Consider the following 23,611-nt stretch of genomic DNA (forward strand, 5'->3'; position numbering starts at 1 on the left):
GATATTACACTGCATCTAAAAGAACATGCAGGGCATATGCAGCAGAATAACCTCCAAATGTTTAAAATCAGTGAAATTCAATTTGCTCAATGTTTCCGGATAGGTTGGAGCGAAGGGAGAGAATGCTCTCAAACAAATTTAACACATTTGTATGATTCAAAATAATACTATATTTGGAAGCCACGACTTGCTCCAACCAAAGATAAGTGACGGAAGTATGCAGCATCGAGGAGCAAGAAAGAAGAGAATAGCCAGCATCCTCTCGCCCTTTGCAGTCAGCTGATACAAGTCTATCCTGAAGCACTAAAGAAGGAACCCTAACATAGGCCTTATTAACAATCCAGCAACCTGGAGCCCTGTCATGTGCCACTCGGCTGTTAGCTGTTAAGGATGCTAGAGACATTGGGCCTCATTACAAATTTGGAGGTAGCCATGCCGTTTTTACCGGCATGGTTACCCCCAAACTCGGGTCCGGGTCCCGAAAAATGGGAATTACTGGGCCATTCTGACCTTTGCGGGCCCGGTAATTCTCATTCGCGGGACCCGGGCCCGGTATGTCCCCATTCCCATTTGAGCCCCCATAGGGCTCAATGGGAATGGGGAGTATGCTAAAAACGGGACGATTGTTAGCATCCTGTTCTGCTCGCGGGTGCCGCTCTAGACGTCTGGTCTGACCAGGCATCCAGAGTGGCACCCGCGAGCAAACACAGAATGTTGCGGCGAGGTAACAACGGCACCGTTAGCACTACCGGCGCTCTTGTTGCCTTACCGCAACACTCCTAATGAGGCACATTCTTTTCTTATTGCTGGGATAGCCCCTTAAAAAGTGGGGGCTGCTTCTGACCAAGCAAAGATCTTTTCTTCTCCAACGTGAGGAAAGGAGGAGATCATAGAGACTTAGTAGAAGTACACTGCCTCGGATTCAAAACTAACGGAAATGCCGTCGATAATGATAAGTGCAAGGGGAGCACCTCCTGCCGCTCATCCAACAGAGGAGGACCCAATGGAGTTGAAGGTAATATTTGTGGAAAAGACAAGCCCACTGAGTGCATAGTCACATTCAGGAGATTCTCCATTATGGAGGAACCACGCAAGTTCTCCACTTGTAGGTCTTCATTAAGTGGACTCTGAGGTAATTCCAGATTCGACTTAGAAAACTGTTGTTGCTTCTTTTTCTTAGCTTTCTTTTTCTTTTTTTTTTTTGACTTGCACCCATTATAGAGTCAATCGCTGGGGCCGGTAAATATCTTAAACATTTCGTGAGCCATTAGAAATGGACTTTGCTACAGGTTTCTGATTCTTGGCCTTTTTTTCCAGAGCAGAAGGTTTCCACTTAGTTTTGCAACTTTTCCTCTGTGCAAAAATGGGAAAGTAAGCTTGCTGATCACAGCATTCCTGAAGCATTAGCATAATTTAATACTGGTTGCGGGGTACCTGGAGAGTCATCAGTAGGAACTTCTAAAGCGGAGATCAATGCATCTTTCCAGCCCCCTCTGTTGGATTTTAGGGCAGCCAATGTGACATCACGAGGCAAGTCCAGCCGAGAGGTAACCTGCTCTATTTCAGCTTGATTATATGCTGTGCTCTGAAACAGTAAAGAAGTTCCTAGCAGATCTTGAGGCTGTTAAGAAACCTGCGATAAGAGATTTTAGCATTCATCTGAGACAGCACGCTGGCCTGATCATTTAGTTTTGAATTTAATGAACCAAATAACTTAATCAAAGGCATCCACACCACGTCTGAGCTAGTCAATGGCCCCCCTAAACCAGAGGTGGTATTATGCATCTGCTGTAGATCTTCTGGGCATAGGTTGAGCAAACGAAACACAGGAATCCAATGAACTCTCTGGTAAATCGCGATATAGATTTGGAGACCGATAGCGGAATTTCCTGGCACACCTCCTGAAAAAAAAGATTTGGGTACTCAGCCGCAACCATCTCCACAGTAGGCAAATGGGACTCTTCAAAACCCAGAGCAGAATAAGGCTCTGTAAAGAGGTTTGCCGTTTCCATATTAATATCCAAAAGGTGAAGGGGTGTTGGTATCGTTATTTCAGACATGATAGTGTCTAGAGGAGCCAGCTGCACTGCCTGTGCGCCAGCCAAAAGTGCAGTATCTGGAATTTCATTGAAATTCAGCATCAGTGCGGGAGCTACGGGCAGCACACTTTCAATAGATAATAAAGCAGTCATTGGTAAAATGTCCAAGTTTGTAGCTACCCTATTACAGGGGGGCGCATAATTGGCATCAGGGAGCCTCAACTCAGAAGGCGGCACGGAAGGGGAGGAGGCCACGTCGGCTATTGGGAAAACAGCCATATATTCCACAGGGGGGAAATTTCAAATGAAGAATATTAAAATATGCATATTTGGTCATAACTATCAAAGGCTATGCTTTATCAAATATAGATTAGATTTTCAAGCACTAACATTATATAACAATGTTGATTTGAGTTACAATTAGCCAATGTGATTCAGACTGTGGGTAAATACACAACATGTACTAATATATTGTTTCTTCTTGTTCTCTCTCCTCATTCCCCATCTCCCTCTCTCGCAATGTTTATAATTTTTTGGTTATAATTTTTTGGTTATCATCCTTGTTCATGTGATTGGCAATTGATGCATTTGTGCAACCTGTGGTACTTGAATATAGAAACGTAGAACATTACCTAAATATTACGCCCTGATGACGACTCCAGTGGGTTGAAATACATGTTGGCGGATCATTAACACATTTAGAACACATCACACCCGGCTGACTACCATTACTTTTGGTGTGTCATCCTTTGAGTCAATCATTGTGCTACACAAGACCATGTAGTGTGTCGGAAGCTGCTTGTTACAATTTTGCTATGTGAGACATAGTTAGCATTTGATTTGTTCTAACTACCAAGGTTGACGCATGTAGGTTATAAAGAAAAATTTTGGGTGGAATTTCTTGGATAGCTTTCTCAGCTGCAAACTTGTGGAGTAACAAATATTGCTTTATTTGAATAAACCGTGAGGTGTTTTACATGACCATTTGATAATGTGTCGCATTTTGCTAAAATTATTGTTATCGCAAGAGAGCGCGGCATGTGAGGATAGACACAACTTTCTTAGCAGATCACTTACAGGTGACTGTGAGAAGTCGCCCTCTTTCCCTCACCACTGCAGCACACATTTTTTACTACACTTGCTTGACATTTTAGAGCAGTTGTGCACATCCTACAGACAGGTTTTCTCACTCGCAGTTGATTAGCATAAGGGGGAAGAGGGATATCCCAAGGGGGTCGGAGGGAAGCACAAGTGTGGACTCCGCAAGAGGTTGAGGGGGGCCAGCTCATAGGAGTGAGGGGGGCCAGCTCAATTGAGGGAGGCCAGCTCAATTGAGGGAGGAGGGACAGGACAAGGGATTGGGGTCAGGAGCGACAGCGCAATGGGAGGAAGGAGCAATGGTGCAAGGGATGAAGGAGCGACAGCGCAAGTGGAGGAGGAGTGACCACTGTGAAGGATCTCCTGCCACAAAGAACCACTCTGGAGATGGCAATACGTTCAAGGGTCTTTATTGTAGCCATTCCAAAAATTGAAATGGCTGTTCAGGCCTACTGGATTCTTAGGATCTTTGGTGCTAGAGTCGTCCCTCTCCAACTCGACTATCAGAGCCTTATCCTCCCTCCTAGCCCAGGTGTCCATAACAGGTTGTTAGTAATATCACAAGGTGACCCCTACTGTCTGCGTTTCTTCCTTAGGCTAAAAGGGGTATCCCTAAAACGGTGACTGGCTAGCTTCCTAGTGGTCTTCTAGTTGTCCCTGACCCTAGCCCTGCTTAGTAATCTGAGAGATATGGGTTGGTGCTGCCTCCCACACAGTTCCAGCACTTCTCCTTGCACACATGGTTTCCTCTGATCCTTCTTTCCACTGGGCCCCAGGATGTTCCCCTCCGGCCGTACTACTGTCCTTCTGCTCTCAAACTCTGCCTTCCTACCTCTACCCTTAAATGTAACCACCCTCCTTATTCATCCATCTCCAACCACCACTCTACTACCAATACATCTGCTACTATCTCCTTTCTTTCTCCTCACTACTACACCACCTTCTACTCCCACTCTACTGTTACCATTACTTCCACACTACCATAACTACCTCTCCGCTGTTCCTACTGCCACTACTACTCTCACTCTCTCGCCCGCTACTGTCACTTTCAATACTATTGACTACCACTCACTACCATCCACTGTTACCAACTAGCACTTCCTGCTACTATCACCACTCACAACTACTACTTTCTACTATATCACTATTTCACACAATCCTTCCTCAAACACTAGCACTCCACAGACTCTGTCTCACCAATAGCCTCCCCACTCCTTTTGCTTTTGCCTCCTCTAGTCTCTCTGACACCATCCTCCACCTCCTGTCCTCACCCAACTAACCCAAACTGCATAACTCGAATGCACCTCCTTAAATACCTCACCCCTCCCAGGGTTGGATACACACCCTCTCCAATCACTTACCTGGCTCAGAGGTAGGCTTCAAAAAGGGCTTGTAAATCCCACTGCCTTTTCTGGCAGCATCTCTTGCAAAAAAAGTAAAAGGCTTTCAGAGGTACTGCAGTCACCGTTTGAGAAGGCCTTCTGTTGGGCATTTTATTGTTAATTTCCCAGGTCAGCTGGTGGGAGTTTCATTAATAAGGCCTCTATTTCTGGACGTCGCGTAGACTTTGAGTCTCTGCAACGTCCCTTTCTCTTGCGGTCGGTGTTATGCTGCTTGCTGCATCGCAAGACAAAGTGCAGACCGCTCCTGTGTGGTGTCTGCCTTCTGCTGCTGGACCTTGCAGTTTCTCTGCGTCTGTGTTCTCCTACAGCTGGGACGCCGCCATCATCACAGGTAAGGTGGGGAGAGAGGAGCTGGCGCGCACTCGCGCGGGCACTGCAGGTTGTTTGTGGTGGGCTCCTTCAGTCCCCTGACAGGGCCTGTACGCAGGCCTTGTTACGCAGCGCAAAGGGGAAGGAACAACAGCCCAAGAGGTGGGGAAGAGGAACAGCGTTAGAGGGGGGAGGAGGAACAGCACAAGGGGGGGGAAAGGAGTAACAGCGCAAGTGGGGAGTGACCTCTGTTGGTTGCATGTATAATTGCAGCCTTTGATCGTAGTTGTCCTACATTGTAGTTTTGATCTCAATGTGATTTCTTACAGGGACACCTGTATGTTGTCAGATGTACTGCTACTATCCAATGAACTAAAACCTGCAGATGTCTTCACAACCTAATTTATTCAAGAGGTGCTGTACCAATGCCAGAATACAGATGTTCCCATAAGAAATCCCATTGAGATTTCTTATGAAGACATCTGTATGTTGTCAATGGTACTGCTCTTCTCTGATAAACTAAAATGACCAAGAACCAGGGAAACATGAAATTGAAATGGAAATAGGTTGTGAGCAGGAGAAAACATTTGTCGTGGTACTGCACCTTTGCAATGAACTACAATTTACAGATGTCCTCACAACTCATTTTATTGGAGAGGTGCAGTACCACTTACAAAATACAGATGTGCTCCTAAGAAATCGCATTGAGATTGGAGAATTGCAGAATGACTTGTCAAATGAGAAATTATATTGTGCCTCCTATTGTAATGAATATATGTATATTGGCCTATGCCATGCTGCTTATAAATCACTTGCGAAAAGTCCGTGTTGCAAGGTCCTGACCTTAAAATCAATGCAAGCCGCCATTTTAGGATAATCCGCCATTTTAGGTTTGCTTTGTAAAGTCACCCTGTGAGTTAAAATGGTGGACGATGTCATTCCGAAATACAACATGGCCGTCTTGACCTCTGCATGTAGCTAATATGTAACTTGCCTGCAAGCCACTTGTTGAGGTCGTGAACTGAGGCCTTGTCCTTCGTTGACCTGTGTGTAAAGGATTACCCGTGCAATGAAACTAATCCGTGAGCATATGTTAAGAACAATGTATTCAAATACTGAATATAGAACACTTGTTTAGCTACATTGTATTAATGTTTGAGAAGACCTGCATGGGAAATCCCAGAATACACAGTTGATGTGTAGGCTTGTTGATATATGTATTAAAAGCAAACCAGTTACATGCGGATATGCAGACTCGGCATGAACCCTAGATCAGCAATGAATCAGAGGAATATTAACCAGAAGTAGGGTTGGATATCATGTTCGCAAATAGTATAAAAGAGCCATGAATTCTAATGTACAGCGTCTCTCACTGAACACACTGAACCACGCTGCAGTTCGCTGTGTTGCACTGAGGGCCGATAGTTATCTGATTTTGCTGTGTTCTTTGTAACTGAATTCAGTATAAATTAAAGTACTTTGTATGTTCCTTTGTAACCCGTGTCCGGTGTATTTCCTTTTGGGGTACTCAGCCTCGATATTTTGATTTTGTTTTCACAGACTGATCACATGCATGTGTTCTCATAAGAAATCTAAGATTTCTTATGAAGCCATCTGTGGTAATGCACCTCCCCAAAAAATAATCGCTTTTATGGCAACAGCATCCAGAAAGTGAAACCTATGTTTAGCCCAATGGGGCCAGGAAAGAAGCCCAAATATAGCCAAACTCCATCTGGCTGCAAAAAGAAAGATCAGTACACCATCACAGCTTTGAAAGTGACACAGGCCCACAACATGATACAGATTCCTCATTGGGAGAAAATGAAACACGCCACTATTGGATTACATCGGCGTAATGGAACAAGAAATAACTTTTAGTATGTCAGCCGATTAGGCCACAGCATTTCCAGTTGTTATGTCAACCCCATAGTCGGCTTCCTGGTACCCCTTTACTCACTCTCTTTTCTGTAGCAATGGTGTTGGCGATATTTTGGTCGCCACCAAAATGCGCCAAATAGAAAAGTAAATGCACCATGAGGTAGGTTGCTTTTGGGTTCATTTCACTTTTTGTTTTGTGTTTCAAAAGAGAAAAGATGGATTGCATGCTTACGTTTAATATCTGTAAATATTTTAAGAATGTCAACCAAATGAATAGTCCATAAAGACTTATAAATAAGAGATTTAGAATAGGGGTATGAAAAATATGAATATACTGTACTGGGTTGATTGTCAAAGTGATTTCTCCACGGGTCCTCATTCTGGTGAAAATTCCAGAAGTTTGGTCACAGATTGTTTCTACTGGATCCATTTGTGACTTGTCTGCTTTTGGATTTTGATCCATGTATATTGATTGGAAAAAAAGGGGACTTGACTGTCTAAGGAAAATGGCCAACATCACCCCATTAGTCACAAATAACCAGCTCCACAAGATGCATCTAGGATTAACTATAGCAGTCCCTGTGGCAGTATACTAGATACCCAAAAACTCCAAGATAGAAACTGTGGCTACTTTAAGCCATTTGTATATAGTTGAGTATAATGTCTTCCTTAATCTCCAGTTGTAGTATGCCCCGCCTGCAGTCTGATTGGGCTAGGGACAGAAGGTTGCTTTTACACCCACCTATGAAAGTTATCATACGCTAACCATGATCTAATGCGAGTAGTGTCATATCTTGACTATGACAGTAATGTGTTGTTTTGGATTTTTTTCAGGATGATGCAGTACACAATGTGTATGTACTTGCTGCTAAACGTGGTTGCACTGCCAGCGACCTCACAGGCTCACGACGATGATTGGATAGATCCGACAGACATGCTCAATTATGATGCAGCTTCAGTAAAAATGAAGTCTACACCGGTATAGTTATGCTGAAAGTTTTTCAAAAGTGTGTTTCTCAACAGTGTTTTTATGAATGACCATATCCGTGTTCTAAATTGAGGGAAGCTGGGAGCTATTTATCTCCTGCTTATAGACTAGAAGAGCCTGGTTAGTTTAAAACCAACAGTTACCAGGAGCTACTTTTGACTCCCCAGACCAACTGATGCCGACCAACTATGTGAATTTAGCTCTGTGCTTAACGCTATGTACTAGCTCCTTGTTCTCCAGTGGTAGCTCCTGGTGACTGGTTACTGCTGCATACCCAGGAGCTCATGGTTATCCAATCTTAATTTCGACCCTTGCCATATCTTGGTCTAGCTTTGGCAACCCAGCTGTTAGATGACTATGCTTTCCAATATGTGTTTAAATATGGGTTTACTTCCTCTGTTTTTAAAGTAGACAAAGGGCATGTTATAGTAATGTCCCGGTCATGAGTGCGGCATGTCAGCAGCAGTCCTCTATCACTGTCCTTTAAGAATAGTCCTTGTGTTTTGTGTTAATATCTAGACATTCCACAATGAACAATGCTGTGGCACAAAAGGTCAGGGAACTCAAGTTTTCCTATCTCGCATACCATGTTTTCCTTTAAAATGGCCAGGTTCCAAACAGATTGCTACTTTGCGCATTCCTAATGAATGACTCCTGGACAGCAATATTATTGTTTGGTGTTATATGATCTTTTCTTTAATGTGCAAATTCTATTTACAAGTTTTATTTAAATTGTCAGAATGGAATTTATTTAATGTTATCGTGAGAGTAACATTTCTCTTATAAAGTCTCTCATGGTTTATTTGGGAAGTTTACTCAATTTTTCAAATAATTTTCTCAGATAATTTCTTTTAAAAGCTTTGGGTACTTTCAGTATGTCTCTCATAATGCAGCATCGGGGGCCAGCGTCCATTTTATTTAACAACATCTTAACACTTTGACTTCATTTCCCAGACTGCACATTCATGGCGTCAATGCTCTTCTGACACTTTGGTACTTCATTATGTTTCCCATCAAGGCACTATGTGAATCACAATGTCTTTTGGAGGATTTCATACTTCACTCCATTTACGAGAATTCAGCGTCCAGGCTCTCTTATTTTACAATGTCTTTCTCTCTTTGCTGTTTGACTCCCCGATTCTCTTGATAGGCCTCTCTCTTCTCGTAGCACACCTATATGATTTCCAAAGATCTGTTGCATCTTTCCAGCTCTTGTAAGAGCTCACGTGGCTTTTCCAGTGGGATCTCTGAAGTCTTATATCTCAAGTAGCAGGTCTCAAAACCCAACCACCAATACACGTTCTCTTGTGCAGTCCCCATAGTGGGTCCAGCCTCAACGGAGTCAGTGTCGCCTCCTTACAGCACTCTCTGGATGTGACTGCAGCTCTTGCTTGTGCCTCATCACTTTCTGGTCTCCACAGCTTCTCCCTTTCTGCTGTGTCCCTTCCTCTTCTCATACCTATCCGGTTTTCACTCTATTGGTTGGGAGTCCCATTACCTGCCTTCCCTGTTATAATTGATTTATTGTCTTTTGCTGCCTTCTCATTTCTCAGCCTTCTTAGTCTCTGAAATCTGCTGAAATGACCATTGGTGCTGGGGAAAGGCAGTAAAAGCAAAAGCTTTGACCGCCATCTTAGATCCCATTACCACTGTGTTCTATAGCTGCTCATTCAGACAAGTGCTTTCTGTTCTCTGACCTGTATATTATTAATAGCCACTGTTTCGGCCCTCTCCAGGGCATGCATGCAACAAATACAGTCTCCTTTCTGGGTACTTAAGGTTTTATAGTGTATTTTATGTTTTATTATGAGGCTATTGGATGACTCACACACACACACACCCTCCCTCTGCTTCAACAAGCTTGTTGAATTTTCAACCTGGGTGAAGAAACTGGGCAGTGTCAGTGGCTGTTTTCTTTTTCATCCGCAGGACAGACTTGCACATTTCCATTGTGATGAAAGTTAAAGGTACCAGGTTTCTTGGCCTTCTGAGTATTTGTGGCAGGAACCATTCAGACTTAAGATTTAGGTTTGGTTCTTTTGTTGGAAAAACCTATGGTATGCTGGAACTCCCTGTAACACTCACCTGGCTCCCACGGAGGCGCGGGCGTGGCTGGGACTGCTGTGACCTCTTCTGCAGAGATGCATAAAACCCGGAAGATGGACTGGACTGGATTCCCCAACCTGGCTTTTCTGGCTCAGAGGAATATCCCGCTGTGTTTGAAAAGGAAGGGTTAATAGTCTGCGGGTGATGTTCCGACCTCCCACTTCCCTTCTCTCCCTCCGTGAAACCCTTTTGGGATTCCCTGCAAAGACTCACCTTAGGGACCAAAATGACGAGCTCTCCATCCTGCTTCTGATGCAGGGGCGCGTTGTGATTCCAGTTACTTCACTGGATTGATGAGTTTAAACTAGTTTGTCCATTCCCGTCGTACCGCAAATGTTTATGGCAAGTTTGGGTTTATATTCACTCATCTGTTCTTTTCTTTCGCAGGTGCTGGAGAAGATTCCGGGCTGCAGGCGATTTGGATGAAGCCAAATTCTGGTAAGAATTCCGATGAGAGATTCCTTTGCAGTTTTAAGTATCTCCTTTAATGTCCAATGTCTTTTTCCCCATAGGGGCCGGGGTACGGCAATGCCGGAGGTAAGGCGCCGACCCGAAAAGAGCTGCTGTGTCACTCTTGCAAATGGGTAAGTCTTGAGTGAGCGTATTGCTAATGTTCTCACATGCACTCACTAATACAATGTCTGTTTCTTTTCCCCTTAGGGGCCGGGGTGCTGAGATGCCGAAGGTATGGCACAAACCCGAAGGCGGAGAGGGAATTGAACCACAGGTAAGTTCTACTTAGATTTGTGTTTCCCTTCTCACCTCTCTTTCTCCTTCCTTCCAATAGGTGCTGGATGGCGGTGGAAGCTCCGGATGGACGTCGCAGGACTCGAAAACGCCACGTGCAGGTGAGTGAAATGCAGCCTGCTGCGCGCGACGCGATGCACATTTAAAATGTTTGCCGCCTTTGCAGGATCGTCGGCGTGCAGAATCCGGAGTGCAGATGTATCAGGTAAGGTTCTTGTTTTCACCTGTTCTCTTCCCTTTTCTTCTTTAGGTGTTTCCAGGATGCTGGCAGGCATGATGGAGGACCAAGACCGGAGCAGGCACGGTGAGCGTCCAGCTGCTGAGTGCAGAACAACGCGAAGCGTGGTCTGCTGCTTGGGTGTGGCTTAAATAGCCTTTCAAGTAGTTCCAGGTATGTATTCTTCCCCCAGAAATATGTATTCCTCCACCGGTCACACCCTAGAGATCAAGTAGTCCCTAGAAAAATAGTTCCTTCCAGATGTCTCCTATGAGCCTGACGCCAACGGCACCAGGACTGAGTCCAAAGGGCCCCCATCTGGGGCTGCTGGGACTTCCCTTGAATGCATGGTGTCTGTCTCTGAGGGTGCCGGGCCTGGTTTGGCTCCTTGGAGGCAGGCATCATGACACTACCCACATGCAAAACACTTCAGCAGTCACTTGCTGGGGAATACCGGTGTAAGTCACATGGACTACTATTTTGGGGCGGTCTCGTGATCGGGTTTAGTTTTCTTGTATCATCTGTGGTAAGCCATCAAGATCTCCACAGCTTCTTTTGGGGTTAGGCAATTGTCTCACCCACTTCCCAGTATTTGATGACAATGAGTTAAGGAATTGCGACGATTCATCGGGTCTCGTCACTTCTTCCCATAGGGGAGCCGTTTCCTATGAGGCGAGGCTGCTACCCAATCGTCCCACTAGGAGTCGTAATATGCAGGAGGACCTCATAGGGAGGGACTCCCCTCCTGGGGATAAGGACGCCCACCTGGGGAAAAGCCTCCCTACATCCCTGTCACAGAACCCCCTTCCCTCATGGCCACCCTGTTCTCCCACCATTGATAGTGAAACCATATGCTGTTTATTGTAAAGCCATTACTTGACAAAGGTAGATCATACTGGGACGAAGAAGAACATGAGAAGCCATATGCAAAACCAGCCAATTGCTGCAATAGGGTGGCTCACTGGAGGCTTGAAGAGTGGCAAAGAGAATTTCTAAGTTGGTGTTGACGTTACGTGAGGGCGGAGCCAACAATATAAAGTAGAAAGCGAGAACGAACTAGAGAGCTCTTATCGCGGAAGCCAACAGCACTCAATTCCTGCCTGGGAGATTTAAACCAGGAGGAGATTCCAAGATGTGGAAAAGCTGTTGTTCCAGGCAGTGGCTGTAAAGAACTGGGCGCTGCTACAACCTCCCAGGAGCCTTCTAGGAGCTGACTCGCCAGAAAAGAAGAAGCAATTGAGGTGGTGGCGCGACTGCAGAAAGGTGGACCGTGAGGTCTGGAAAAAGTGCCGAGACCACCACATGTTGGAAATCGCAGAGGAAAGAACCCGCGACCCCGGGAAGAACCGGCGCTGTGTCCCAACAGAGAATAAGGTAATGGGAACGGCGGGAAGACCGGTAGGGGTCTGGGAAATCAAACCAAGAAGCCAGAGTGCATCAGGAGTTATCTCCCTCTAGGGGTGTTCTCCCAAGTAGAGCCCAGGAATCCCTTATCCAGGTGGCGAGGACACGGCCATCGCTGTTGGATCCAGTTCCTAGAGTTGGACCAGTGGGGGAGGATCACCTGGGTTGGGGGAGCACGGGGTTATGCTAGGTGGAATATCCAAGGTGAGGCGCAGTATAATGCTGTGGAAAGGGATGAGGAAGACGAGCTTCTTGAAGCTTTTATAGGCTGTACCAACTAAACCTTCCTTCCACCTAAAGAATTTCCCTTATTCAAAACCAACAAACCTTTCATATCTGGTAAATTCCCTTGGAACCCCAGTACATTCGAAAACCACAACTCCCAGAATCCCTGTTTTCCTGTTTTTCGCCCAAATGCTCCCAATCATTCTTCTCCACGTTACTTGAATTACTCTTTTCCGAACACCCAGTATACTTTGAATAAGCACTATCGTTCCCACAACCTCCCCTGTTCCGTTAACGATAATAATACCTGTCATTTCCGTCTGTCTCGCAAACCCCATCAATCTCCCCCTTCCAAGTTTATCAAAACCCTTGGTACGAGGGTTGTAATTCCATATAGCACCTTTTCCCCATCTTAGCGCATAGGACCATCGGACATACCAACCCCTCCCCTTTCCAACACGAACACTCTTAACCCACAAAAGAAAACAGACTAATAAAACTGTTTACCTGACATGTTCCAATCCAAGGGTCAGGCAAAGTCAGGCAATTGACCAGAACCACACACGCACACCTGACAGCTCTTTCCTTTCCCAACAGGGATGAAAGGTGGAGCACAAGAGCACACGAGGAGCAAGGCAGACCGCACAACGAGACAACTGATGAAGCATGGCAGTTCAAGCGAAGGAGAAAGGCAGCGAGAATCGAGAGGGTGACAAGGAGAGAAACAACCGTGCCCTTTCCGACCAAGACCCGCGAAACCTTTGTGAAGGAAACGTAAGCCTGCGAACAATAGCTCATGTGTTGCAGCAGATGTCAACGGTACACAGAGCGAGCCTACGCTGATAAGCAAGACTGAGGGAGACTCCTGCTACCGTGGTACCAGCCTTGACTACAGATGCAAGGAAAGCCAAGCGGTTCATCAAAGCCCCAGAGTCGAAAGGGGAAACAATAAGAAACCAAACTGTGTTGAATGAAAAAAGCAAAGTGGCATATTGAGAAGAGTTCAAAGAACTGTAAATTGTTAAGGGAAGACCAGCAGTAGAGGGGATCAGCACCACATGGGTGCTAACTCGATAACCTCTGCTTATTCCCATGTTGATTGAAACTACGGATACCGAAAGGTCATCGGAGAGCCGCCAATACAGGTCAAAGTGGTTATACAGGGGTTGAGCAAAATCCCTGTACAGTTGAAATTCTTTGACCAACAAACTCTTGAGAAAGTAAGGGAAGTGACTCCTGGAACATGAGAAAACAATGGAAGTGAATCATACATCAAGAGAAAGCAAGGGAAGCAAATCCTGCATCATTGAAACAAAAGGAAATGTGAAGTGGCAAGAGTGAACCCGGTGGAGGGATGCCAGTAAATAGGGGCGAAGTCTAAATTGCCAAGAAACAGTGGGTTGACAAAAGTGAACCCGGCAGAAGGTTGTCCACGTTAAATTGTGAATGTAAAAAGACATTAAGATTTGCGAATGCTATACACAAAATGATCACCCTAAACACTACACAAGGAAACTAACTTTTATTTGTTATTGTTGAGACGTCAGCTGTTCAAAGGCAAGTGACTTTTTAGGGAAACAAGTCTTGACTATTGAGAAAAACCCATGGTGATAACAAATAAGACAGACCCAAGTGATCAAATTTCAAGGGTATTTATTGAACAATGAAATGCTGAGTGCAGGTTGGAAAAATGTCTAAACCTAAGATGGGAACAAGCGTCGACCATCAAATGAAAAATAAGGCAGTCCTAGTGGTGTCGTGTTAAATCAAAAGGGCTTGTAATAAGAAAAATCTATTGCCCCTCCTTACAACTAAGACAGTAAAGGGTGTGATATATGCGTCAAGAAAAGAAAAGTGTTCTCAAATATTAAGTCAGGATGCGGTGGACTGGGTCTCCCTTCCCCACGTTTTGGACACGGGGTAAGATGGGACATTGGAGGGCAGTACAGTCTCGGGCTTCTCCAGCACAAGACTACAGTTCCAGTGGCAGTTCTCAGGACCGTTGATGGCCAAGTCTCATTTCCGATGAAATTCTCTTTCCTTCGGGCCTGATGTGTTCAAATAACAAAAACAAAAGTTCCTTTAACACATGAAAAGTTCTTTTTCCAATGTTCGCTTGGTGATAGGTTCACCCCTCGGTCCTCCTCTTCTGGGCGCTGATCCTTCTCAATTGCTTATCACAGTTTCACGGAGGGTGCAACCTTCACCCTTGCAGCCCCCTCTTCTGGGCGCTGACCCTTCTGGTATCGTATTCCACAAATCTTATATGTCAGTTATTTTCCTACTTGAAGTTTGGATGATAGCTTCACCCCTAGATCTCCCTCGGTCGGGCTCAGACCGTTCTGGTCTGTTAGTACTTGGGTAATAGCTTCATCTTAAACATCCCTCCTTCGGGTTCACTCTTGCCGTCTCTTTAACTACTGCTTTCACTTTTAGATGTCGGGGTGACAACTTTTCACCCTTCGATCCCCCTCTGCCGGACTCCAACCCCTCTCGAGTCTTAGCCTCCCTTCACCGGGTTTACTATGGCTCTCGAGCAGGCTGATAGTGACTCATCCCTGGGTACCCCTCTTCTGGGCGCTGACCCCTCTTTACTTTCAATGTTCTCTTTTTACACATTTCAATGTTTGCGGGATTCACCACTCTTTCGTTCACACTGCTTGTGGATCAAAGTCTTTCAATTGTACGGGGATTTTACTTGACCCTCTGTATGACCACTTTGACCTATTTCACTGGCCCTCTTACGGCCTTCTAGTAATCGTAGTTTCTCTCAGATGGGGATCTCGACCAGAGTCCCTTGAGTTTATCACCCACGTGGTCTCCCCTTAACACTTTTACAGTACAGTCAAAGTTTGTTGAACATGGTTCAAACTTGCCACTTCTGCGATTATCATTCAACACAGCTCCATTCTCATCGCCTCTCCCCTCGACTCACCGGCTATGATGAACCACTTGGCTTTTTGGCGCCTCTGGAGTCAAGGCGGCCGGTACCATGGGCACGGGAGCATCCCTCGCTGCTGCTTATCGGCATAAGATTGCCCCGTATACCGTTGACATCTGCTGCAAGACACTTGTGCTATTGTTTGCAGTCTTAGGCTCTCTTCCACTAAGGTTCTGTGGGTCTGGGACGAAAAGGGCAAGGTCCCTTCTCTCCTTGCCACGCTTTCACTTCCTGACGCCTTTCTCCTTCTCTTGAACTGCCACGCCTGCTTAGCCATCTTGTTGTGCTGTCTGCTCTGCTTGCCTTGCTCGTGCTGCACTCTCCTGTTCCACCTTTTATCCCTGTGGGGAAAAGGAAGGGCCGTCAGGTGTGTGTGATTTGAGTCAATTGCCTGATTTTGGCTGACCCTCGGGTTGGGACATGTCAGGTACACAGTTTTACTACAAGATTGTTGTACAAAGGTGTTTGTGTCAAAAAGGGGGCGGGGGGAGTCAGAGTATTCAAATATCCTACAGGGTAGGATGGTGAAGGTTTGCGAAATGGGCGAGAATGATCAGGATATAGGACGGAACATAGGGTATTGTGGGAATGGTAGTACTCTGCCACAGTAGATTGGGATTTCGTAAAATGATAATCAGAAGGAGGGGATTGATGGGGTTTGCGGTGTAAATGGGAATAGCTGGGATCGAGTAATGAACAAAGGGGATTGTGGGAATCGTAGTGTTTTTCATTCAACACCGCTCAGTTCTCATCGGCTCTCCCCTCGACTCACCGGCTGTGATGAACCACTTGGCTTTTTGGCGCCTCTGGAGTCAAGGCGGCCGGTACCACGGGCACGGGAGCTTCCCTCGCTGCCCCTTATCGGCATAAGATTGCCCCGTGTACCGTTGACATCTGCTGCAAGACACTTGTGCTATTGTTTTCCAAACTTTTTTTTATTGGTTTTTGTACATACAAGCTTTCCATTAGATCATGGATAACGCATTTGTTACAGCTTGCGGATAGCCTATGAAGGACACAAAACAAATAAACAGGGTAAGTAAATGATAACTCAAATGAAAGTAACAGTCTTTGGGAGAAGGGGAAGGAAGGGACTGGGAGACTGAGTTTTCCACAGTTAGCTTGATTCCGGAGTACAGTTCACCTTTGTGCTTAGGTGCAGTGATAGTTTTGGGTTGGGTTGTGCTGCTGTTCGTGGCCAGGAATGCGGGGTCTTTTGCGCCTTGACGTTGGGCGTCGGTGGCATTGACCCCCTACTGCACGTTTTTAGCTTATCCTTTCAATCTTGGCTTCCCATTCAGCGCAGGGTTGGGTGTTGTCTCACTACTCCTGGGAATTGTTGTGTATAGTAGAGGAAAGGAGCCCAGACCTTATTGAACTTAGTTTTTTTGCCCAGTCTGACAGCTCTCATTTTTTCCGCCGCTATTATTTCCCAGCACTTGGACCACCACATCTGCATGGCTGGGCCATCTGGGTTCTTGCAGAGTCTGGCGATTGAGATCTTTGTGGCTGTTAGAAGGCGTGAGCATAGATCTGCCATGCGGCCTGTTAATGAGAATTGGCCTTCCCCCGTTGCTCCGAGGAGAACGATTCCCAGGTCCCATGGGATTGTTAGGCCTGTTATCGCTTTGATTTGTTCCAGGACGTTTTTCCAGAATTGGGCAGCTTTCGTGCCAGTCCAGAAGAGGTGGAACAGCGATCCCAGTTCTGGGCAGCCTTTCCAGCATTGTGGAGGGACGGACGGGTTGCATTTGTTCATAATCTCCGGAGTTCGGTACCACCTGAAGCACACTTTGAACGCCCCCTCTTTGTTATACATTTTGAGCTTTTGTGTGCTCGGGTTCATATGTTACTCCACTCCTCCGGTTCGAGGACCCTCCCTATGTCTTTTTCTCACTTTAGCATGTAGGGCTCTTTTTTGGTTGAGTCTGTTCTGTCCAGAAGCCTGTATAGGGTCGGAATTTTCCCCCTTGGAGGGTTTGCGGTGAGTGTTCGTCTGCTGCCGTGTTTCCTGGCGGACTCGCTCCATAGCCAATGTCTCAGCTGTGTGTATCGGAATCTCTCCATCTCTGGGACCTGGAATTTTGTTTTGCACACCTCAAAGTTCAGGGGGTTGCCGTTCTCGAAGGTCTGCCATGGTCCTCAGACCGCGTCTCTCCACTTAGCGGAGTTGTTTGGTGTGGCGCCCGGAGAGAAGTCCGGGTTGTCCCAGATAGGTGAGAGTGGTCCTGTCGTGCTCCTGGACTTCCATTGGCGTGCTGCCCTTTTCCAGCTCGCCACTGTATTTCTGGTTGGTGACAGTGGGCCTGGGTCCTGGGTGTTGCTTAGCTCTTTTGTATGTGGCAACGCTTCAATCGGGATTTTGTACCAGTTTTCTTCCAGTTTCAACCACCGGGGACGGTTGGAGGTTAGCTTCCATGCAAAGGCTTGAGAGAGCTGCGCCGCGAGGCAGTACCCGGCCGCATCCGGGACCCCTAGGCCGCCCGTTGCCGAGCCCCAGAGTATGATGCACTTCAGGATTTGCGACTTCTTCCCTTCCCAGACGTAGTTCAGGCTATCCCCCTGCAGCTTTTGGAGTGCCTTCTTCCGGATGGTTACTGGCAGGGAAAGTCCGAAATATAGCAGCCTCGGAGTTAAGTTCCTCTTCAGCGCTGTGATTCGGCCGAACCATGAGATTTCTTGTTTCCACCAGCCCGCCAGGTTGCTTTTCAATTCTGTGAGTAACGGGGGGAAGTTTGTGCTGTATATTCTTTCTGTTTTGATTGGTATCTGAACTCCCAAGTAACTCATTTTTGACTTCTCCCATGGGAACATGCATTTGGCTCCCAGTGCTGCTTTAAGTATTTTCAGCACATTAATGCCCATTGCTGTGGATTTCGCTATGTTTACTGTGAACCCCGAGGTTGCCCTCAACTCCTCTAGTTCTTTCCATGGGGCCTTTATGGATTCCTTTGTTTGGGTGATTGTTAATAGTACGTCGTCAGCGTATAGGGTTACTTTGTAGGACTCTCCCTTGTGTAGCCGGATTGTTGCGGATCCTGCTGGCGAACGGCTCCATGGAGAGTGCGAATATGAGTGGAGACCGAGGGAGCCTTGTCTGGTGCCTCTGGTAATGTTGATTTTGTCTGATTTGGCTCCATTTAGACGCAGTCTCGTGGAAGGGTGTTGATAGTTCGCTAATACCCATTTTACGAAATTCGGGCCAAAGCAGTAGAAGAGTAGGGTTTCTCTTATGTAGCCCCAGTCCAGCATGTCGAACGCTTAGTGGATGTCTAGGGAGAGGACCGTCAGTCCGAGCCCATCCTGTTTGCCGACTCGATTACATTGATGGTTCTTCGAATGTTGTCCTGGGTATTTCGGCCCGGATGAAGCCCGTCTGGTCCGGGTGAATTATGTCCGGAAGGATTGGAGATAGTCTGTTCGCCAGGATCTTTGCAAATATTTTGGCATCATTGTTCAGCAGTGCTATGGGTCTGTATGATGCGCATTGCGCCAGGTCCTTCCCTGATTTTTGGGATGAGAACCAATAAAGACTTGTCCATAGAGGCGGTGGTGGAGCCAGTGGACAGGAATGAGTTAAACAGACTTGCCAGCTGAGGTGCCAGGAGGTAGGCATATTTCTTGTAGAATTGAGATGTGAGCCCATCTGGTCCCAGAGCTGTGTTTTTCAAGGAGCGGATCGTGTCTCCAACTTCCTCCACTGTGATTGGGCGTTCGAGACCTTCCAGTAGCGGGTGCAGTATTGTTTTTGGGACAGAGGCCAGGAAATGCGCGAGGACCGACTTAGCCTTTGGGGTTCCCCCCATGATCTCTTTGTGGTGCTGTGTCATTAGATCGAACTTTGTTGCCTCTGTGTAGTGGAGGTTGCCAGCCAAACACTGGATGTTGTTCCTCACCTGTCACTTCTTCAGTTTGTACACCAAGAGGCAGTTTGCTTTATTACTATTAAGATAATAATACTGCTTAGTGTAGGTTAGGGCTCTGGCCGCCGGGACCGCCAGGTGCATCTCCAGCTCCGCTTTCGCTCTCTTGAGTTCGCAACTTGCTGTTTTGGTGTGGCGCTTTTTGAGATTGCCCTCTGCTTCTACCACTCTCCTCTCTAACCTGGTTTGCTGCAACTGGTTTTGCCGTCTGACCGACCCTGGCCGCTGCGTCCATCACCACCCCCCGAATGACCGGCTTCATTGCATCCCAGATGACTGCCATTGCTGAATCTTGGGTTGTGTTCTCCTTAAAGTAGTTTTCGAGCGATTCGCCTAGTTCTGAGCTGGTGACAATGTTAGGCAGAATCTGGTCTTGTATTTTCCATTGTCTTTGAGCGGCTTCGGGAAGCCCTGCATTCGTAGGCTCGTGGTAACTGAGGCATGCTCTGAGATGGCAATGTGCCCAATTTGGATGTCCTCCACGCAGGGGGCAAGTGTGCTTGCGGCCAGCAGCAGGTCGATCCTCAAGCATCCTTTGTGGACGTGCAAGAAGAATGTGTAGTGCTTCTCTCAACGGTGGAGCAGTCTCCATATAACGATGGTTTCCGTTTCCCTGAGGAACTCGGCCATGGCTAGGGCTTTGATGAAGTCTTCCCTTGACGGGGGGAGAGTTTTATCAGCGCTTGGGTCTGGGGGTTGGAAGTCTCCCCCCGATAAGTAGGTGACCTTCGGCGAATGCTGCAATGACTGGAAGAATATTGCGGAGAAAGTGGCCTTGTTCCTTGTTTGGGCTGTAGATTACCATTAGGGTGATGGGAAGTTCGACCGGGAGGCCTTTTAGTAGCAGATATCTGTCCTCTGGATCTCTTTTGATCGTAATCTGTGTTAGTGGTAAGTCATGGTCTAGTAGGATGGCAACCCCTCTTTTTTTTTTCTGGCCTGCTGAGACGAAGTAGCACTTCGGGTAATGCTGAAAGCGGATCCGCTTTTCATCGGCCGCTACGAGGTGTGTTTCTTGAAGGCAGACAATGTCGGCTGCTAGTTGGGTGAGTCTGTGCTCCACTGATTTCCCTTCCTTGTGGCGTTTAGGCCTTGCACATTCCAGGTTGTTATGGTGAGTACTTTATCCTGGGAACCCATCTAGCGAACCAGTGTTTGTTTGATCTGATGTCTCCCCTGGTAACAGTTTGGCCTCGCCTTGCATGCTCTCCTTTCGTGGTTCCCCCTTCCCCAGAACCCCCCCTCTCCCTGGACCCCCACCCCACCCCTCAACAAACAGGTTTTCCGGACCAGCCTTCGAACCTCTTGTGCAACCGGTGAAACGGGAAAGTTGTGCGGCGACTGTTTCTTGAAACGTAAAGCTGTAAGGGTTCTTGCAGGAGCTCAAGCATCCCCAACCCCCAGGTCCTGCGTTCTGATGTGCTTTTGATATGGTTGGAGGGCTGGGGGGGGTGGAGGGCCTTTGACCTCGGCCGGCAGCAGTTCGGCCACGGCTCGCCCTTTACCTAGGTAGGCTTTTAGGAGTGGCAGGAGTTAGAGGCCTCTTCGGGCCTTAGAGCGAGCAAGGGGAGGACTCCCTTCCTAGTGCTTGTTGTTCTTCTTGTTCTTGGCCGGTGGGCCGCGTAGTCTGCAACGGCCCTCTACGCAGGTCCAGGACTTTAGGGATTCCTGTCGTGCCCCTTCCCCGCCGTGTGTGGATTTATCGGGATTGTCTGTCTCGCCTTCCGGATTCATGAAGTCTTCCACCTCTCTAGGGGAGGGGAATGAGCCGAAGTTTACCTTCCCACATAAAGGAGAGAGCAGTGGGGAAGCTCCACCGATAAGTGACCTTCCTCTCACTGAGCCATTCCGTCATTGGTTTCAGGGCCTTCCTCTTCGCTAGAGTGGCTGCTGCCAGGTTTTGATACAGGGATATTGCTGCATCTCGGAAGTGTATGCGCGCCGAGCTCTTGGCTTCTCGTATAATCTCTTCTTTGATTCGGTAGAAATGTACCCTTGTGAGGACATCCGGGGGAGAGGCTGTATTTTGCTTTGCTCTTGCCCTGTGCACTCTGTCAAATTCTAACAAGGCTTCGTCTGGGAGTGTTAAGATGAAGCAGAACAAGTCATTAACGTTGGCCCCGAGTTCTTCGTCAGGAACCACTATAGGAGTTCCCCTTAGGCGGATTTTGTTGCGTCTGGATCTATTTTCTGCGTCTTCCTGCTTGTTCTCGAGGGTGTCGCACATGGCCTCCAGTGCAGTAAGCCTGACCACCTCCTCCCCGATTTTCGAAGTTTTGTTCGTAGAGAGTCGTTTCTATTTCCTCGGTTCTAGTTTCAATTTCCCCCACTCCCTTGTCCAGGATTGAGATTTTGCTTTTTAGTTCCTCGGTTCCCTTTTGGTATTCCTTGGTCATAGCGGAGAGGAGGTCCTGGAGGTCACTTTTTGTAATTGCCTGGGCCGACCGTTCAGGGCCGGCTTCTGATTGTGCCCATGGACTAGCGTTTTTATTATGCTCTCCTTTCTTCGATTTCTCAGCTATGGATGCCGACAGCAGGGTGGCAATGTCCACCTGCTTGGTCAGCCTGAGATTTCTGGACATTGTTATATGCGCTTCGAGATCACAGGGGGAAGGCCCCGGTCTTCCTGAGTTCTGCTCTTAATTCAGGTGGTGTAGGGCTCGATACCTGCCCTGGTTGCAGGCCCCTCTGCACCGTCTGGATGATTTTGTTGAGGGCACTGGGTTTCCGTATCCCCTTGGGGGCTGTGGACCGCTCTAGGGCAGTAGAGCGGCCGGCCAGTTGTTGATGGTTCCTTCCCGAGGTGCTCCGACCCGGTGTTGTGGCTGTAGCTGCGTCGGTCCTCTAACGGTGTTGGGGAGGAACTGTGCTTAGGAGAACCCCTGTGGATAGCCTGTGCTGAGCGTGGTCACCAGGTTTCTTCCTCGGGGGCCCCGACTAGTGATGCTCCGCTGGTTAAGTTGAGGAGAGCCCTCGTGTCCCTGGGCTAATAATGTTGCTTTGCTTGCTAAGCCAGCGGCTCGCTGAACTGAGGTGGCAGGTGCTCCCTTTGCGGGGGCCTTAGGCCCTCTGGGCCTTCCGGTTTGTCCCCTAGGGCAGGGGTGGGCGTGTTCCCCCCAACTGCTGCCAGTGCATGTGTGCCCTCTTTTAAACTATTCTGGGTGCAGGACTCCGGTGGGCTGAATTGGTTTGGCCTCTCGTGCCTGGCGGCATGTGCACTATGGTGCGGCAGGTGCCGCCCTACCTTCTGGGTCTGAGTGAGTGTTAGGGCTCGGGCGGCCCCCCTCCAGAACTTCAGCCGGGGATCCGGTCACCTGCACCTCTTCTTGGTCCCCACTGAGGCGAGGCTGCGGCTGCTGGGCTTGTAGTTGCGCGGAGCGGAGTGTGGGTGAGGAGGGCTTTGCAGGGGTAGCCTCTCCCGCCCCGCTCTCTGCAAAGGATCTGTTGGTGCCAAGGGACGGATCTACGATCCGCAGGTGCAGTTGTCTGGCCTTCCCCACGTCCCTGTGGGCGGCGGGTGAGCAATGAAGGGAGCCGAGCTCCTGAGCCGTCGGATGGGCCCATGGCGCATCTGGTCCGCTTGAGGCGGATGCGGGGCTGCGGCTGCCGAGCTTGAAAGTACGAGGAGCGGAGTGAGGACGAGGAGGGCTTTGCAGCCGTAATCCCTTCCGCTCCACTCTCCGCGCTGGGTCTGCTAGTGCCAGGAGATGGATCTGGGACCTGCCGATGCAGTTGTCTGGCCTCCCCCAGGTTCCCGCAGGCGGCCGTTGGGAGACAAGGGGAGCAGAGCTCCTGAGTCGGCGGAGGGGCCCACTGCGTCTCTGATCCGTTTGAAGCTGAGGCGAGGCTGCGGCCGCCGGGCACGAAGTTGCGAGGAGCAGAGTGAGGACGAGGAGGGCCTTGCAGGAGTAGCCCCTCCCGCCCCGCTCCCCGCGCTGGGTCTGCTGATGCCAAGGGACAGATCTGGGGGCCCGCAGATGCGCTTGTCGGACCTCCCCCAGACCCCCCTGGCAGCCGGCAAGAAACGTGGGAGCCGAGCTCCTAGGCCGTCAGAGGGGCCCACAGCGCTTCTGCTCTGCTTGAAGCAACATGCCCCGGTTTATTCAGATTGGCCGGCCCATCGGTCCCGCGCTGTGTAGACGTCTGCTGTTTGGGTGCAATCTTTTCGAGGGGGGGGCGGTTCGGTCTCAGCGACCACTGCCGGAGTCCTTGAGGGCCTGGGTGCTAAGGTCGGATGCTGTAGGCGGCGGAGGAGAGGCGAGGGCTCCACGGCTGAGAAGCTCCCCCCGGTTAAGGGTTGGCGTTTTCTGCCTTTTGCCCTCAGCAACTCATT

General features: G+C 48.2%; 1 protein-coding gene across 4 annotated transcripts in view; it reads left to right on the plus strand.

The window, feature by feature from the left end:
- Positions 1–23,611, plus strand: part of CLCC1 (chloride channel CLIC like 1) — a 1,126,062-nt gene that overhangs the window by 133,551 nt on the left and 968,900 nt on the right. For 3 of the 4 annotated variants that reach the window (XM_069641849.1, XM_069641853.1, XM_069641850.1), the window contains one exon: positions 7,562–7,706. In XM_069641849.1, coding sequence (XP_069497950.1) covers positions 7,562–7,706 — 145 coding nt within the window. Of the gene's footprint in view, positions 1–7,561; positions 7,735–23,611 lie in introns of those variants that run through there. The other variant, XM_069641851.1, reaches the window with a different exon arrangement.

Source organism: Ambystoma mexicanum, chromosome 1q (assembly GCF_040938575.1).
Source record: "Ambystoma mexicanum isolate Mex_15411 chromosome 1q, UKY_AmexF1_1, whole genome shotgun sequence".
Classification (NCBI taxonomy): Eukaryota; Metazoa; Chordata; class Amphibia; order Caudata; family Ambystomatidae; genus Ambystoma; species Ambystoma mexicanum.